The following is a 14,872-nucleotide window of genomic DNA, read 5'->3' as shown; positions in this document are numbered from 1 at the left end:
ACTTTTAGCTGAGCCCAGACTGGAGTCCAAGCCTCACTGAAGCTCGTGACACACCTCTTACACACAGCCTTACTTTTTATGTCTGCAGTACTTGGCCATTTTCTTCTAAATCAGTCATTGATGGTAAAGGCACATAAAGTAGTTATTCAAGATTGATGAAAAGAATTCCATAGATAGGCAACCCACGTTGTGATCTGATGTTTTGATTTCCTTGAAACTGATGTAATCTTTTGTGTTTTTCTTCTTTCTTCTTTTCTTCCATATTCATCTTTGTTGATTTCTTGCATTTTTTCAAATCCAAATGTTTTGATAAAAAGTTTTGCCTACATTTGATAAACCTAATATCGCTCATTGTACTTCCAGAGGAAAAGGAATAGCAAAACAAACCCCGTTTTCTGGACTGGGCCTTATTCCCGTTTATTGGAGCAATGTCCGTTGCCGAGGAGATGAAGAAAATATACTACTTTGTGAAAAAGACATCTGGCAGGGTGGGGTGTGTCCTCAGAAGATGGCAGCTGCTGTCACGTGTAGCTTTTCCCATGGTAAAAAAAAGAAAAAAGTTCTGTTGTTTTATTTTCATTATGTTTTAAACGTGATTCCCGATGATGAAAGTGTCTTAGTTATAATCATTTCCTCAAAGACTTTAATTACGGAAATAAGTCTGAGTCAAAATATTTTACCATCTAATTAGTCTTCAATATGAGTACCGTTAATTTGAATTCCATTTGATTTTCCAATAGTATCTCATTTTTAACATATTTTCTATTTTATATAATTTGCTTAAATAAATATGTACACTCTATAGGTAATATATATATACTGTATAATATATTGTATATGAAACACATATTTTAGTCGTGGAAAATTATGATGGAATCGAGCTGGAAAATAATCATGAAAGTAAATATAGAATACAGCAAATACAACAAAATATTTTCACTTTGTGTAATGCAATATAATTATGGCATCAGTGTTCTTGGGGCTGTAGAGAGCACCTTCCCTAAAAATGGATTGTTGGCTTGAATGAGGGCTTCTTCCAAGTTCCATAGAGTAGGTATGTGGTAATTATCAATATGGGTTCAGTGTACAGATATGTTTATATTCATGGAAGTAGAGGAAGGAACAACTGCCTTTAAGATGGTGAAAGAGTTTTCTGGGTACCATGGTGTATTTTAATGAATGATCACAACCTGAAGCCACCATACTCTCATGGTATCCCTTTTTGCATTTTCCTTGGTGATAGCGGCATGACCAGATATCCCAGGACTTGGAATGGTAGCAGTCAGCCCAGGGCAGTGGTTTTTGTTTGAGTACAAGTATCGGGGGAAGAATAAGGAAGCTCCTACCACAAAACAGAGAGACCCAGTTTGGAGTAATTCCTCTGGATTGGCTGGAAGAGCCAATGGAGGGATATAGTCCAGGTGTATGCTCTGAGAGCTATAATCCTTTTTTTTTTGACTGGGAGAGTCATATGTTAAACCTTGATGTCTTGTAAGTTTTCCCTTTTCTTCTTTTGGTTCTCTACCTTTGGGTAATGCTACTTTTGCTAAATCCAATGCTGCTTCAAGGATGATGTGAACTGGGCCCAATAATTTATTGCTCTCTGTAGATTATTGATTTTACTCTATGCTCAACCTGATTGATAAAATGTTTTTCAAGTAGTAAAGTAAAAAATTTTAAAAATAATTATAATTTTTTTCAGGATATCTATCTACATTTTTTACTCCTTCCATCTTCTATAATCTATTCATCTGTTTATATTCTGGTTGCAAAGATAATTTTATGGTCATCTATAAACATATATAAAATATAGAAAGTTATGATAAATTAGAAGTGAGAATTTAAAAAGATTCTCTCATGGTAGATTAAATGAGAATGTGGAGTTGTATAGCTGAAGTCAGCGAACATTGAGTTCACCTTAAGGGATAGTGATAGATCTTTAGTATACTTCCCTTAAATTTGGGAATTACACTTAGTGTGTTGTCATTTTGTACTGGTAGCTTTTCCAACATTTCAGAGCAGAAGATTGCATGCAACTTGGATACAGAAAATAGCAGCAATCTAAATGAAAACATGGGGAGTTTAATTATCTATAAGCTAAATATGAGTCCATTGATTTACTGAATTTTCTTTCAATGAGTTTTGTGTTTGTTGGAAGGATGGGGCTGTTAACTAAATCTTGTCCTTATGCTTTTCTGTATTTTTTATATTTTAACAGTCATCCAAAAAGAAAAAGAAACCACATTTTAAAATAAAACACAACATAGGAAAGTGAAAGGTGGTATGCCATAAACAGTCTAGGACCTAGATGGTTTTCAATTTTCTCTTAAAAATTTTTGTTTTTCTGTTTTCTCCAAGCTTAACAGGTGGGGAAAAATATATTAAGAAATGTATACATGTTTTTCTGTATTTTGTAAGCTTTTTAAAGGAAAAATAAACATCATAATTTGTGAGAATTATATTACTGTCATTCAGCCATATATATTAAACCTGTCTTTATCTATTAACAAATTGTAAGTGCTAGTTAACTTATACAAGTAAACAGTATATGCAGATAGTCACTAATCTAAATTTCTGCTACAAAACTCAAATATGAGTGCTTACTTTGGCAGCACATGTACAAAACTCAAATATGATATTTGAATTTAAGTGTGAATATCCAAATGCCGTTTACTGACTGCTACACTGTGGAAAATTAGAAACATATTTCATACAGATAAATGATTAGTATTTGGCAAAAAGTACAACTAGACTTCATAATAGAGGACCAACCTGTTAATTTTTACCGTATTACGTCCTTTATTCTAGTAAAATTAGACTGCCTTACTCTTTGCCAGACACATTCAGCTTTGTGCTTCTTTCTTTTGTTCATAATGTTCAAGTGGCCTGAACACGCTTCCCTCATCTCTGACTTCCAAATCCCATCTATCTTGGCCCTCTTAAAAAAACAGCTTTTTCACAAGTGATTCCCTAAGTACCCCCAACCATGAGTAAGGTCCTTTGCTTCTGAACCACTGTAGGGTTTTTTGATAATCTCTTTTCTGTACTCCTTTTATCGACGCCCTTAGGCAGTAAACTTCCTGAGGGCCGGGTCTGTCTGGTGTCTCTTCGAATGCCTTGCAGCACTGATCATAACACCTTGTACAAGGCATATGTCTGATATCTGTTTGTTAATCAGAAATTAATGAATGGATGTTGCCAATTATTTTTTCTTGTTTGGAGTATCTTTTCTAGGTTTATTTAGCATTGCTTGTCAGTTGAGGCAGTCAATAAATAATTATTATATGCCTCTATATACTAGGTACCTGAAATACATAGGTGTAAAGGAACACAGTATTTCTGTCCTCATTCTAGCCAAGAGGAGTGAGACAATTGACATGTAAACAGTAAATCAGTGACAATTTTAGATAAAAGTAAATACTCTCAGGAAGACAAAATTAGGCAATGTAATAGGAAGTCCCTTAGTGTGCTGTCTTATCCAGGGCAGAGAAGAGACAGAGAAGTTCACAGTCTGACAAGGGCTAGATCAGGGCTGTAGATTATGAGACGGTAGTCACATTTGATGGTCCTTATCAGCAAAAACGGATATGAGCTGATTCATGCCCAAATGAAGTTTCAATATTGTTCTGTCGAGGTACTGGCCATGATGTCCAGCAACTAGTTTTAATGAATTAGATATTAACTTTGACTTGATTTCTACAAATGCATAAATAATTCTATACTGAAAACAAGTATGTTATAGACATAAGTGTCATTCTTAATAATGACATATTGGTAATGCTCAAGTTACTGTAAATAAAAAAAAAATCAATGCCACCACCATAATACTATAAAAATCAAACACATTTCTAGTAATGCGCAGCTTTTGAGTGTGCCTTTTCTAGTTTCTGAGGTTGTTGGGGAAAAGTGAATTTAAACACATTTCCTCCTAAGAGTTACTTGTATTCATATAATTCAATTTGGGATATTTTAATTGGCCAAGATTACCATAATATATTAGATATATATACGTATGTCCATATCACTGGTGTGGCTTTATAAATATTATTTAATTATTGAGAATGGCAAAAAATATAGAATATACCTAATCTTATCAATCAATGTAAATGCATAGGTTTTGCTTATTTTTAATTTCACATTGCACAGGCCCAACATTCCCCATCATTCGCCTTGCTGGAGGCAGCAGTGTGCATGAAGGCCGGGTGGAGCTCTACCATGCTGGCCAGTGGGGAACCGTCTGTGATGACCAATGGGATGATGCCGATGCAGAAGTGATCTGCAGGCAGCTGGGCCTCAGGTTTGTTTTTACTACTCTTGTTTTGCTTAAACTTTTGAATCTTATTATTTCCATACCCAAAGGCAGGTGCTGTTTGTTTAAATTGCACATTTCCTTGAACAAATAGGACAAGTTACCTTTTGATCTTTGTAGTAGGGCTGTAGGCTTCCTGAAGAGCAGTTAACGTGTACTCTGTAGGTTTAACCTACTTGTATCTGAATTAGGCTGATTTTATGTCACTAAGAATCTAAGCTTTTACTACTTCTCATTAGCAGTCTTTATGTTACTCCCAGGTAGTAACCAGCACTGTAAACTATAGTGACTTAATCAAATTCCATATGATGAAAAACTGGTTGTTAGCTTGTAACTCAAATTTAACTTCTAGTCATGAAATGTTGTCTAAACTTTTTAACTGCACTTCCTTGTTAGGTGCTTAGAACAAAGGATATTTATTAATGTACAAAGGAGATAATTCCCCTGTAGGGTTGGAAAGGAAGCCTATGTCATGAAAACAGCAGTCTGAAAATCAACATTCCAGGTTGCCTCAGTTGGGATTATTCTGGAATATTATAATTTTAGACCTTCTAATCCCTCTGTTTAGTGATTCTGAACATTGGTATAACAAGCCTGAAAGTTTCTCTAAAATTATATTGGGGGATCTTTTAAAAGTTAATCATTTTCTTCAGATTTTTAAAAATATTTCATTTAATTAATCATTTACTTCAGAATTTAAAAATATTTCATTTAGCACTGATGGGGCCAATGATGGGAGGCCTGTTCTTCCCTGTCATTGTGTTCAGTTAACCATAATCCTTGACTGGAGCATGATTGTTGAACCTTGAACAGCTTTTACAGTTCAATTTTTTTGTAATTTTTAAAAATAATTGGCTCTCTTTTTCAAAATTCTATGTTATATTTGAAGTATTTTAAAGTAAAATATAGACACTTTAACACTTTGTCTATAAACACTTCAGCATGCATCTCTTACAAATAAGAACATTGTTCTATATAGCCAAATTATTATCACAACTAATTATTGGTAATCATTTTTAATATTGTCTAAGACTTCATCTTATTCCAATTTTCAGAGTTGCCCCTACAGTGTCCTTGGCAGGTGGCTTGTCTGAAGCAGAATTTAGTCCAAGACCAATCTGGATATTATGTTCCTTAAGTGTCTTTTACTCTAGAAAGGCCTGGGTTTTTTGTTGTTGCTGTTTTTTTTTTGGTTTGGTTTGGTTTTTCCATAATGCTGATTTGTTGAAGAGCCCAGGCCAGTTGTTTTGGAGACTGTCCCATCTTCTGAATTTGTCTTATTTTTTTCCTTCTGGTGTCATTTCGTTTACTCTTCTGGTTCTTGTAATTCATAAAATTAGATTTTAGGTTTAAAGGCTTAATTAGATCAAAGCAAACATTTTGTCTGGACATCATCACAGGTAATGTATTCTCATCTTGCATTTCACCAGGAGTCATGAAAAGCTCTAGTTTTCCCCACAAATGAAGCTGAAATTGAGCACTGGTTTAAGTGACATCAGCCTGATCCTTTACTGTAAAGTTAGATTTCCCCCTGAAACTGACTGTGGGACCTAAATGCTCATTTATAGTTCACATGTGGGACAGGAACAAACACAGCAGATCCTGTGTCAACAGGTTTTGCTGTGATTACTGGCATTGTTTACTATGGTATGATCATTTTCTTTGGGTTGGTTAGGAATATGGCGTCTTGGTTTCTTTTGAAAAAGCTAAGAAGTACGTTTTTGAGACAAGATTTTTTAAAAGTGTTTTGACTGGGTGTCAATTTCATGAGCAATTTTCTCAAAGTTTCCCGGTGCCTGCTGTTGGAGTCAGCATAGCATATGATTATGGGCATGTGTTCTGGATGCTGAAAAACCTGCATTTAAATCCCATTTTTGGAGTTGCGAAAAGCTACAGAATATCTCTTAGTTGCAGTTTTCTCATCTATAACGTATTTCTTAATTTATAGGGTTTTGTGTCTACAAGCAGTTAGCACACATAGTAAGTACCATATACATTGGCTATCAAGGGCACTCTAATTAGGTAGTTATATTTTAAAGATGTTGTTAAACATCTTTATTGTTTACATTCAAAGTAACCAGCATTTGGTAATGACAGAACACCAAACACTATTCCTCCATCTGGAACTTCTATTTAGTTAGCTGTATCTATGAACTTCCATATTTTTAAAACACTCTAATGTGTATATATGTGTATTCACTGGGTTATCAGTTATGTGTTCAGTGATGTGCTAATTGATTTTCATGTGAGTTACTAAGAAACCTATGTCTTTGCCAAAAATATTAAGAACTTTTAGGGTATAGTAATAGCATTTTTAATATTATCAGTTACAATATGGGTTATTCTAAGTTTAAGGTAAAAGGCATTTTTGATTATTAATATATTTGTGGGTAAAGGCAAGCTTTTGTTGCTTAGAAAAATCCATAGAACATTTAAGTGACACACTGAATATTAGTTACATTACAGTTATTGAAGTGATTCCAAAAATTCATGTTGTGGCCAGGTGCAGTGGCTCATGCTTTAGGAGGTCAAGGTGGGAGGATAGGTTGAAGACTAGCCTGGGCAGTATAGCCAGATCCTGTGTCTACAAAAAAATTTTTTTAAATAGGCTGGGCATGGTGGCTCACACCTGTAATCCCAGCACTTTGGGAGGCTGAGGCAGGTGGATCACGAGGTCAGGAGTTTGAGACCAGCCTGCCCAACATGGTGAAACCCCGTCTCTACAAAAAATACAAAAATTAGCTGGGTGTGGTCGTAGGCACCTGGGATCCCAGCTACTCAGGAGGCTGAGGCAGGAGAATTGCTTGAACCCAGGAGGCAGAGGTTGCAGTGAGCCACGATTGCACCACTGTACTCCAGCCTGGGCAACAGAGCAAGACTCTGTTTCAAGAAAAAGAAAAAGAAAAAATTAGCCAAGTGTGGTGGAGCACAACTGTAGTCCCGACTACTAGGAAGGCTGAAGTGGGAAAATTACTTGAGCCCAAGAGGTTGAGGCTACTATGAGCCGTGATCACATCATGGTACTCCAGCCTGGATGAGACAGCAAGAGTCTCTTTCTAAAATATAAAAATAGAAATTCATGCTGTAATATAGAGTTCTTTTTTTTGTTGTTGTTGTTTTAATGTAGAGTTCTTTCTTGAGAGACAAATATTTTTTTCACTTAAATAGAAACAGTTTTTAAACAAAGGCCATATTGACAAGGATAGTCAGTTACATAGAAAAAATATAGAGATAGAATCACAAGGAAGGCCATATTAATGTTGAACACACTCATGGGTTAAGTAAAGTATTAACGCCTTTCTCAAACACTAGCTCATTGCTGCTTTTCATATGAGGGGATTCTTTGGAAAAGTGATTAAAATAACAAGCAAAAATCCTTCACAAGCACTTGTAACAAATAACAATCCAGCTTTATAGAGATTTGTTTTTATTATAAGTACTCTGATGCTCTGAGCTGACATTCTTCGTTTACTTTTCTTGCACTTGATTTTATAGTTCTCTCATAAGTTTGCAATAAAGCAGTACTCTACGACTCTTCTTTCTCTATAATTTGTTTTGCTCATTTAAAGGCTAAGTACTTTCAGATGAGGATCGTTTTTTAATGGCACAGGGTTGATAGCAGACACATAATTGTTGCTTGTCTCAATTTATGATTCATTCTTAAGCAAATTTCATCTCAGTTTTATCTGCCTTGTTGAATTCCCACAGGGAAACTACATCATGCTTTTCTGGAGTAGTGGTTACAGTTTCTTTATGAGATGCTGTCATTGTTAACCTTCATCTTTTAATGGTGTCTGTATATTTTGGTAGCTGGCAAGCTTCCTAAATACAAAAGGAATTATTATACTTAAGATACTTAAATTTGATTAACCCAGAACATGGAGAAAGATGAGCAGCGGGAAAGGAGGCAGCCAGATGTTAGAAAATTAGATGACTTGAGAACGCATATGTACCCAGTGAAGTTTAGTTGGAGACATTTTAACTAAAGTTCCTTTTTATGTGCTTAACATTAAAAGCATTTCCCATGTCTTTCAAAAACTCTTAAAAGCATAGCTTTGTACTGTGAGATCATATTTTATTTTGTGGATGTGCCATAATTTACTTGGGAATTTAAAAATTGTGGATACTTTCTTTCCTTTTAGGGTGCTTTCATTTTTACTTTTTTGCTCTAAAATTATATAGAACCATATTATTGAGTAGTAGAATACAAATTCTTCCCATATAAATTACTCTTAAAAAATTGTTTTTTGCCAGGCATGGTGTCTCACGCCTATAATCCCAACACTTTGTGGGGCTGAAGTGGGAGGACTGCTTGAGCCCAGTAGTTCCAACCCAGCCTTGGCAACATAGTGAGACCCCCATCTCTACAAGAAAAAAAAAATTAGCTGGTTGTGGTGGCACGCACTGGTGGTCCCAGCTACTCGGAGGCTGAGGTGGGAGAATTGTGAGTCCAGGAGGTTGAAGCTACAGGGAGTTGCAGTAGCACCACTGCACTCCAGCGTGGGTGACAGCGTGAGACCCTGTTTCAAAAAAAAAATTTTTTTTCTTTGCTCTTTTATTTTACTGTTCATTAAATTTTAAAAAACATTGTATAAACCAAGCTTGTCCAACCCACAGCCCGCAGGCCATATGCAGCCCAGGACGGCTTTGAACGTGGCCCAACACAAATTTGTAAACTTTCTTACAACATTATTTATTCATTTATTTATTTATTTTAGATCATCAGCTATTGTTAGTGTTCAGTCTATTTTATGTGTGGCCCAAGGTAAGTCTTCTTCTTCCAGTGTGGCCCAGGGAAGCCAAAAGATTGGACACCCCTGGTATAAACTTTACAACAAAGATAGCCTGGTATATGGAATTATTGAGCAGGAAAGATAACTTGTTTAACAGTTGAGCAAGTTAGGCCCACTGAGATTACACAATATTCCCCAAGTCTGTTAGTGGGAGGCAGAGTCTTGAGGTTTATGGCTCCCAATTTAGGATTTTTTCTGTTATGTTACATTATTTGTAAAATGGCGAGGTGTTAATAAGAATAAATACAAATATAGGGCTGAAAGAAATAAGGAAGTCAAGAGAGAAAGTTAAATTTAAGAAGAAAATGATAGTGACCGTGTTTTAGATAGACTGTATTTGAGGTGCCATCAGCCATCAATTGACAGCATTCCAGGAGGCTGCAAGAATGCTCAGTGTTTCGGTCTGCTCTGTAGTCAGACAAACTTTACCATTTAGTAGTAGTGTAATGTTGGACAAGTTATTTAACTTTTGAGCCTCTGTTTCCTTATCAGTAAATTTGGTATAATAGCATCATTCAGTTGCAGGGAGGAAGAAATTAGTTAATATGTCTAAAAGCACTGTTAGACCAGTGCCAGGCATGCAGGAAGCATTTGATACACATCAAACATCATTTTTGGAGATGGCGGGGATTGTTTTCTAGAGAGAAATCTAGGATGTTAAAAATGAGTTTTTTCATCCATGGATTACAAACTCTGTATATGGCACAAACTGATAATTGCAGTTAAAGAGCCAATCTTTTATAACCTAATAAATAATTATGTTGTACAATAGAATGGCCTAACTATTCTAGGTCTACCTCAAAGCAGTAGCTAAGCCTGGGGATTGAGTTAGTCAGATGGTGCCATTTATTTGGCCTTTTTCTGTGTATGTAAGGGGGAAACAAAAGCAAAAATTTTGTATTAATACAATTTGATTAGCTAAATAGATTTAAGAATGTTTTGAATAGGGATTGGAAATAGAACCAGTTCAGTAAGTGTTTATTGGGGATTGCTGTTATGTAGGGCAAATATCTTTACACAGAAAATAATTCAGGGTATTAGATCAGAGTATCTCTGCCCAAAAATTTGTTTACAGATTATCAGAGGGTAAAAAACTAGACAACACTAGAGCTTTTATTACAGATGAACTGCTGGGGCTGGTATGGAAATAATTTCCATAAAGGACAGAGAACATACAGCTTTTTCAAATTCACATTTACTTGAATAGTTCACGAGTTTTATGTTGATTTCCTCAGTATTGTAATTTGTGACTCTTTAAAAGCAGAGTCATCAATTATTTTGGTATTCTCTTGAAAGCCAGCATAGTTCTGAGTACCAGGAAATGCTAGTGACTGGCTGAAGCAATGTGTGAATATGTAAATACTATTTTCTTAACTTAAACTAAAAAGTTAGCCAGAAAACCTGATTTTGTGTTACATTAATAGTTTCCTGGTTAATGTTTTTTGTTGTTGTTCTCAAGTTTATTCTGCTGGTTATTCTGATGAGTTTATTTTAAACATTTTTGTATCATTAAAATAATAAAAATACAGAAATGGATGAGAAGAAAATAAAACACCCAGGTAGTGTTTTTTTTTTTTTTTTTAATTTTCAGCTTTTCATGGGTATATTGGACCCATGTAATGAGCATAGTACCCATAGGTAGTTTTTCAACCTACATCTCTCATCCCCCAGTAGCCTGCAGTGTCTGTTGCTCTCACATTTATGTCCATGTGTGTTCAATATTTAGCTCCCACTTATAAATGAGAACATGTGGTACTTGGTTTTCTGTTCCTGTGTTAATTCACTTAGGATTGTGGCTTCCAGCTTCGTCCATGTTGCTGCTCATCAATGGTGGATTAGATGAAGAGATATTGGCATGTGTATACCATAGGATACCATGTAGCCATGAAAAAGAATGAAACTGGGCTGGGTGTGGTGGCTCACGCCTGTAATCCTTTGGGAGGCTGAGGCAGGTGGATCACAATGTCAGGAGTTCGAGACCAGCCTGACCAACATGGTGAAACCTGTCTCTACTAAAAATTCAAAAATTAGTGGGCGTGGTGGTGGGCGCCTGTAATCCCAGCTACTCGGGAGATTGAGGCAGGAGAATCGCTTGAACCCGGGAGGCAGAGATTGCAGTGAGCTGAGATTGTACCACTGCACTCCAGCCTGTGCGACAGAGACTCTGTCTTCAAAAAACAAAAGCAAAAACAAAACAAAAGAATGAAACCATGTCCTTTGCACCGAGTGGTGTTTTCAGAGAGGATTTAAAAATACATAGCATCCCCAGAGTCAATGTTTGGGGCTTGTACTCTCTTATCTTGTAATCTCCTTTAAGGAACGGGCCAAGTTCAAAGGCAATTAACCAGAAGTTTTGCTTTTTCCTTGGATGTGTGTCATGTAATAATTAATGTATTTGAAACACAATATACTTCAGCTCCCCTTTCTCAGCCTATCAGAGTATTCTCAGCCAAAGCATGACTTTAGGATTTGTTTGTTACTTTTTCTAGGGAATTAAAAAGCCTTCAGTTGCTTGTCTTTTTGCCTAAAAATTGTATGAAAGTTATATTAATATTTTAAATCTCCAAAAATGTGATAGGTAAGCATGCATTATTGTTTAATTTTACCACTAGTGATCTTGAGCTTCTTATCCTGTGGTCATTGGCCATGGATATTACTTCTTCTGTGCATAGTTGGATCTTCTCTATTGTCTATTTTTTTAAGTTGATTGCTTTGTCTTTTACTAAAATGTGATAATATCCTAGCACTTTGAGAGGCTGAGGTGGGCAGATTGCTTGAGTTCAGGAGTTTGAGACCAGACTGGGCAACATGGAGAAACCCTATCTTTGCAAAAATTTTAAAAATTAGCCGGGCATGGTGGCATGTGCCTGTAATCTCAGCTACTGGGGAGGCTGAGGTGGGAGGATGGCTTGAGCCTGTGAGGCAGAGTTTGCAGTGACCCAAGATTGTGCCACTGGAATCCAGCCTGAGTGACAGAACCAGATGCTGTCTTTAAAAAATTATCTGTCTATCTAGATATATATACACACACACACATATTTATATAAGTAAACTGTAACTGAAATGTGTGTGCATGTGTGTGTGTATATATATACATATAAAACAAGTTATTACTATTATTCATTTCTAGGAGTTTTTTTTTGCAAATTGCAAATGTTTCTTCCAGCCTATTGGTTTGCATTTTGACTCTGATTATGATGTGTTCTGCAGTATGGTAGTTTTCAATTTGTATGTGGTTGAATTTAACTTTTTTAGTTTTTGTTTTCTGACTTCTGGGTTTCCTAGGAATTCTCTCTTACATCCAAGGTTATAAAAACTATGTTCCTATATTTTAGTCTAGTAACTTTTTAGTTTTCTTTTCTTTCTTCCTTCCCTCCCTCCTCCTCTCTTCCTCCTTTTTCCTTTTGCTTCTTTCTCCCTCCCTCCTTTCTTTCTTTTCTTTTTTTTCCGCCTATATTTAAGCCATCTGGATTTCATCTTTTTGTTATCAGTTTGGGATCAAATTTTATATTCTTCCGTATTGGTCTCAGGTTTCCTTATAGCACCTAATCATGGCTCAATGAATTATACCCATTGAAATTTTCCTTAATAGATTTTTTTTGGTGGCATTTATCTCAGGGCAAAGATCCAAGAAGGCTGTTAATCTGCCTTTCTCTAGAGCTTTCCTATCTGGCTTCTCTGTCAGTGATCCTGTCTCCTCCTGTTTTGTCCTTCAACTCTCAGTGTTCTCTAAGTCAGTTTCCATATTTGCTTTCATTAATCTCTTTCCTCTAGAGCAGGGGTCTGCAAACTTTTTCTGTAAAGGGCCAGAGAGTAAATAGACTTTGCAACTACCCAGCTGGGCCATTGTAGCATGAAAGCAGCCATAGACAATAACTTAGGAATTCATGTGGCATCATTCCAATAAAACTTGGTTTCTGGACAGTAAAATTTGGATCTCACTTGATTTTTCACATCACAAATTATATTCTTATTTTGATTTTTTTCCTGGCGTTTATAAAATTGAAAAACCACTCGGCTCACGAGCAATATAAAAACAGCATACCGGATTTGGTGCACAGGTCATATTTTGCTGACCTCTCCTCTAGGGCGTAGGGCTTCTACTCTCCTATCCTGTATCTTCCCTATAGAAAGGAACCACAGGTCTCAGGCACACAACTCCAAGCAGTTTTCTTCTTTCAACCAATATTAGTATATTCATAAACATATTACAAATAATACATTTCAGTAACTCAGCCTCCATCCCCAAATTGTGGGAATTACAGCTTTTACATGACTTTTGAATTTTATTTTCTGTGAGTGTTAAACTGTTCCCTTGTTTAATTTATTGTAATTTTTTTTTTTTTTTTTTTTTAAGATGGAGTCTCGCTGTGTCACCCAGGCAGGCTGGAGTGCAGTGGCGCAATCTCGGCTCACTGCAACCTCCACCTCCAAGGTTTGAGTGATTCTCCTGCCGCAGCCTCCCAAGTAGCAGGGATTACAGACACCACCATGCCTAGCTAATTTTTGTATTTTTAGTAGAGATAGGGTTTCACTACATTGACCAGCCTGGTCTCAAATTCCTGACCTCAGGTGATCCACCTGCCTCGGCCTCCCAAAGTGTGGGGATTACAGCTGTGAGCCACGGCGCCCAGCCTATAGTAAGTGTTTTATGAACATGTTTTCTCTGGGAGAGGATATTTTTTCTACTATAGGTAATCTTTAAAACAGTCGAATTTTTTTCATAGCCTTGTACACTACTATTGCAAGATCATTTTGATTTAAAACATATTTTTCTAGGAACATCAGTACTTTCATTGCACAAAACGTTTTATTTTGGCACAACAACCTTTTTAAATAAAATACTTTATGTGCATTCAAATATGTGAAAATGTTTGCCTCTGATTAGATATATCTCTACCACAGGAAAATCTGAAGTTTAGTGATGCAGGTCAGAGCTTACTTAATAGTCTTGTGGGCCGTTACCTTATAATCTATAATAAAAAAATAACACATACATGCATTCGTTCAGTCTCTTATAGGCCATAAATTACTTCCATAAATATTTCTTTGAAATTTACTTTAAAATAAATACATAAATGAAACAACATTAAAACCAGAAAATGTTAAGATATTGATTGATTCTCCCTTCCTTACCATTCCCCCGACTTTACTTTTTGGGGATGAAGGAAAGTAATAACCATGGCGTTTGTTTAAACTAAATACCAAATGGTCTTTAGATAAATTGCTTAGCAGTGAAAAATATGTTATTTATCAACTGTCGGGGGTACGTGGGGATTCCTTAACGTGCCAGAAGAGGGAAGGGAACCAGCATTTATTGAGCTCCTACTTTGCATCAGTTTAATTCCTACAGCCCTGCAAGTTAGCCGTTATCATCCCTGTGTTCAGCTTTGCATCCTAAGCCTGGAAGGTTTTAGTAACTTCCCCAAGGTAGCCCAGCTTGTTGAAGGTACGGCCCAGATTGGAAGCTCAGAGTCTGTGTCCACATATACTTCTCCACTTCAAAGATTGAGCTTGGAAAAAATAAGCTTTTTGACATGGTCAGTAATCTACAAATATTTATACATGATTAGTGCACTCTTCTCTAGGCATATAGACATACTTTGAAACAACTGAAAACTTTATTTAGAACAGTCCTATTAAGCATTTATTGACTCTTTCCAGAGTAGACATGACTTTCTGTTTTGTCATTACATTTCCCTTAGCAAAACAAACAAATTCACTCACAAAATTGTCATTTTGACAATATCATTTGTGTTAGGATTCCTTT

General features: G+C 36.1%; 1 protein-coding gene across 1 annotated transcript in view; it reads left to right on the top strand.

The window, feature by feature from the left end:
* Positions 1 to 14,872, top strand: part of PRSS12 (serine protease 12) — a 73,294-nt gene that overhangs the window by 17,072 nt on the left and 41,350 nt on the right. The window contains exons 3-4 of the mRNA XM_004040315.5: positions 364 to 542; positions 4,147 to 4,297. Of these exons, the coding sequence (XP_004040363.3) occupies positions 364 to 542; positions 4,147 to 4,297 (330 nt within the window). The remainder of the gene's footprint in view (positions 1 to 363; positions 543 to 4,146; positions 4,298 to 14,872) is intronic.

Source organism: Gorilla gorilla, chromosome 3, assembly GCF_029281585.2.
Source record: "Gorilla gorilla gorilla isolate KB3781 chromosome 3, NHGRI_mGorGor1-v2.1_pri, whole genome shotgun sequence".
Lineage (NCBI taxonomy): Eukaryota > Metazoa > Chordata > Mammalia > Primates > Hominidae > Gorilla > Gorilla gorilla.
Note: the sequence above shows the minus strand (reverse complement) of the source record. Positions and strands in the feature narration are given on the sequence as shown.